The 3,443-nt window shown below is 43.9% G+C and overlaps 1 protein-coding gene across 1 annotated transcript in view; it reads left to right on the top strand.

Moving 5' to 3' along the window:
- The window catches only part of TBC1D31 (TBC1 domain family, member 31), a gene marked incomplete at its 5' end in the record, with an annotated part of 23,089 nt that extends 20,841 nt beyond the window's left edge, over positions 1-2,248 (top strand). The window contains 3 exons of the mRNA XM_009874771.1: positions 667-817; positions 1,701-1,817; positions 2,103-2,248. Coding sequence (XP_009873073.1) covers positions 667-817; positions 1,701-1,817; positions 2,103-2,248 — 414 coding nt within the window. The remainder of the gene's footprint in view (positions 1-666; positions 818-1,700; positions 1,818-2,102) is intronic.
- Positions 2,249-3,443: the final 1,195 nt, after the last annotated feature.

The raw sequence follows: 3,443 nt of genomic DNA on the forward strand, positions 1-3,443 counted from the left end.
AAAGGACCTGAGGGTGTTGGTGAACAGCTGGGAATGTGAGCCGGCAGTGTGCCCATGTGGCCAAGAAGGCCAATGGCATCCTGGCCTGTGTCAGGAATAGTGTGGCCAGCAGGAGTAGGGCAGGGATTTTTCCCCTGTACGTGGTACTAGTGAGGCTGCACCTCAAATCCTGTGTTCAGTTTTGGACCCCTTACTACAAGAAAGACATGAAGGTGCATGAAGGGCAATGAGGCTGGTGAAGGGTTTGGAGAACAAGTCGTATGAGGAGCAGCTGAGGGAACTGTGGTTGTTTAGTCTGGAGAAAAGGAAGCTCAGGAGAGACCTTGTTGCTCTCTATGACTACCTCGTTGTCACCTTAGGTTGTATCCTAAGGGGGTCAGTCTCCTCTCCCATGTAACCAGCCATAGGACAAGAAGAATTGGTCTGAAGTTGCCCCAAGGGAGGTTTAGATTGGACATTAGGAAAAATTTCTTCACAAAAAGGGTTGTCAGGCAAGTAATGGAGTCACCATCCCTGGAGATGCCTCAGAGATGTGTAGATGTGGTGCTTAGGGACATAGCTTAGTGGTAGACCCGTGACACTGCTAGGTTAACGGTTAGACTCGAAGATCTTAAAGGTCTTTTCCAACTGAGACGATTCTGTGATTCTAATATCTCTGTTGCACAGTGGGAAGAAGTTATACAGAGGAAAGCTCAACTGGAGGAAGAGCAGAAGGCGGCTGCTGCTGGAAAAGAACACAGGACACGGTTTTTAGAAGACAAGGTGGATGATGCATTAGAATTTGCTGAGAAGCTGCCAAGAGAAGATGGCTGTTTTGGTGAGCATATAGATAATGCATGGGTGTTGACATGGATATTGTCATGAAGGATTCAACAAATGAATACAAACTGTCCAATATTAGGGATAAACAAGCTTAATGCCTTTATGTAAGTACTTTTTGGTGGTATTTTTTCATTAAACCAATATATCAGGGCAAACTTGAAAAGGACTCTCAGTTTGATATCTATCAGCTCTGGGAATATAAATGGATTTTTTTGTAGGAGCACAGGCTCAGATCAGCTTAAGCCGATCATAAAATCGCATCCCTTAAAAATCCTCTTGCCAAATAACATAAAGAACAGCAAACTCGCTACCAACGAGTGGCTTTGCCAAGTGCTTGTTCACAGGAAAAAACCATGCGCTTCCAGAATTGGCCGGTACGTCCTTCTTAAATGCTGCATTTGTGTGTTTCTGCGGATATTTCTCCTATTCCTCCATCTCTGCAAGGCTCACACAGGATTAGGTGATTAGTGTTGCTCTGGGCAAACATTTTCAAACTTTGCCCTTATTTACCTAATTATTTTAATATGGATTAATTTGCTGCTGCAAATTATTAAAATGAGTGTCTCCTAAAACTGCAAGTACGAGTAGCTGTATTCCACATCATCTTAGAGACCCATTTGTCAGAAGATTAATTATATAGGAAGAAACAGCCTGTGTGGAGCTGCACTTTCTTGAAATGCAGTGATGCATAGCTTTGACCCATAGAGTAGAAACATTGCCTTCTAATTCTGAGCAAATTGTACTTGCCATTAGCTGGAGTGAGTGATTGTTCCAGTTTTACTTCCCAGAGAAAAACTGTTTCACCTCAAGCTAGAAAAATTCACTAGAAATCTGAATGCTTCCAATTTATAAAGAATCCTTCTCTCCATTCCCCACAGAGAGACTGCGTGATTTAAAGGCTGGATGTACAGAGCGGGGCGTGGAACCCCAGCATGTGCCAAGGTCTGGAAACACCTGTCTGAATGATTTGTCTGCCTCAGAGTCATTGTCACACAGTAAGTCTCTAAGTTAGGACTCTCTTTTTTTTCACATATAGTTTCAGGAGCATTACTGGAACACTTCATTGTGTGACTGAGTCCTTACTAGTTGTGTAGGTGTTTAGTGGATAGTAAAAAGTTTATTGGTGTATTCTCTTTCACACCTGACAGAAAATGTCTTCACTAGGAGAGGCAGCACAGGTAGGAAGTGCCTGCAGCATGTCACATGAGAATAGTCATATTAAACTTCAGCCTAGGAAAACTGTTCTTTGCAATATTAAGTCTGAGTTTCTTGCACTTAAGTGTCTTTAGACAGGAGACGAGAAGAACTGGCAGGCCAAGAGCGGGAGCTGATGGTGGAAGTCAGACGGCTCAGGCAAAAGCTTGCCTCACGGGCTCGAATGAGACGTCCGCCGACTTGTTTCCCAGCTACACAGTGGACACCCTGAGATGGTTTGCTCTGGACTGCAGCTGTGCCTTCAAATTAATAATCTGTGAAATGCCAGATATTTATAGTGTGATTAAGGATGGGTCATAGATTGTTTATTATAAAGGCCTTTGGAAATATTTTTTATACAAAAATTAAATGCCAGTTAGAAAAATGTGTGCTGTTTGTAACCTTTTTAGTTACTATAATGCTATTTTTACTTCTAAAATAAACTCACTTTTTGCCCTTAGTTATTACGCTTTTGCAGTATTTGTATACTTTATTTGCTCTCATGGGTGCCATGACTTGAAGAAACAAACCACTGTTAAAATATTGGTTCTGTCAGTGATATGTAAGTGGACTCTACAAGTCGCAGCAGGGAAATTTGCAATTAAAGAGAAAAAAAAATCCTTTCCACTATGAGCCAAACACTGAAATGAAGGCCAAGAGTGGAGCCTCCATTGCTGGAAGATACATACAGATGTTAGACACGTTACCACCTTCATTTCATGAGAGAGCAGGGGAAAGAGCTGAATTTTCCCTGGCTAATGTTTTTGATCCAAGAGTAGAGCATTATGTGGTGTTACAGTAAAAAAGAATAAGGCAAAGTAAAAGAAGTAAAATGAAGTGAATCATTTGTAATGGCTACACAGAATGCCGATACAGGAGTCCAGACGACTGTGTAAAACTATGAGGACCCGGAATTTACTGTGTTCTGCTTCCCATGGGGTTTTGCTGATGCCTTTGGGAGCAACAGGATTGGAGCAGGACAGCTCGTGGGACCCTGCACGGACCCAGGCGATGCCTCTGAACAGCAATTCTTTGCCTCCTGGGGCTCAGAGCAGCCTCCCACGTTCTCGCTGAATTACATGAAGACCAAACCACACAGAAGTGCTCCCTTAGCCTCGCGTCAGCATCCTCTGCATCTGGAATGACAAACAGCCCCAGCCGTAGCGTATGGGATCCATGGAAATCTCAGAGTGTGGGGCAGAGGCATTGGTCCTTTTCCGAGGGAGGAAAAGGCAACAATCTCAGCTTCTCTCGGGGAAGCAGGAAGCATAGGTGAGAAAACGGCCTTTTTCTGATGACTCTCCTGGAGCTTCCATGGAGGAAATCACCCCGCAAGGTTTGTTGGCCAGCACCTCGGGCCGCGTGTGTGCACGCTGCTGGACGTAAGGCTGCACCGGCTGCAACTGTCAAATAAAATGGGGTGTTTG

This window comes from Apaloderma vittatum, unplaced genomic scaffold (assembly GCF_000703405.1).
Source record: "Apaloderma vittatum isolate BGI_N311 unplaced genomic scaffold, ASM70340v1 scaffold15228, whole genome shotgun sequence".
Taxonomy (NCBI): domain Eukaryota; kingdom Metazoa; phylum Chordata; class Aves; order Trogoniformes; family Trogonidae; genus Apaloderma; species Apaloderma vittatum.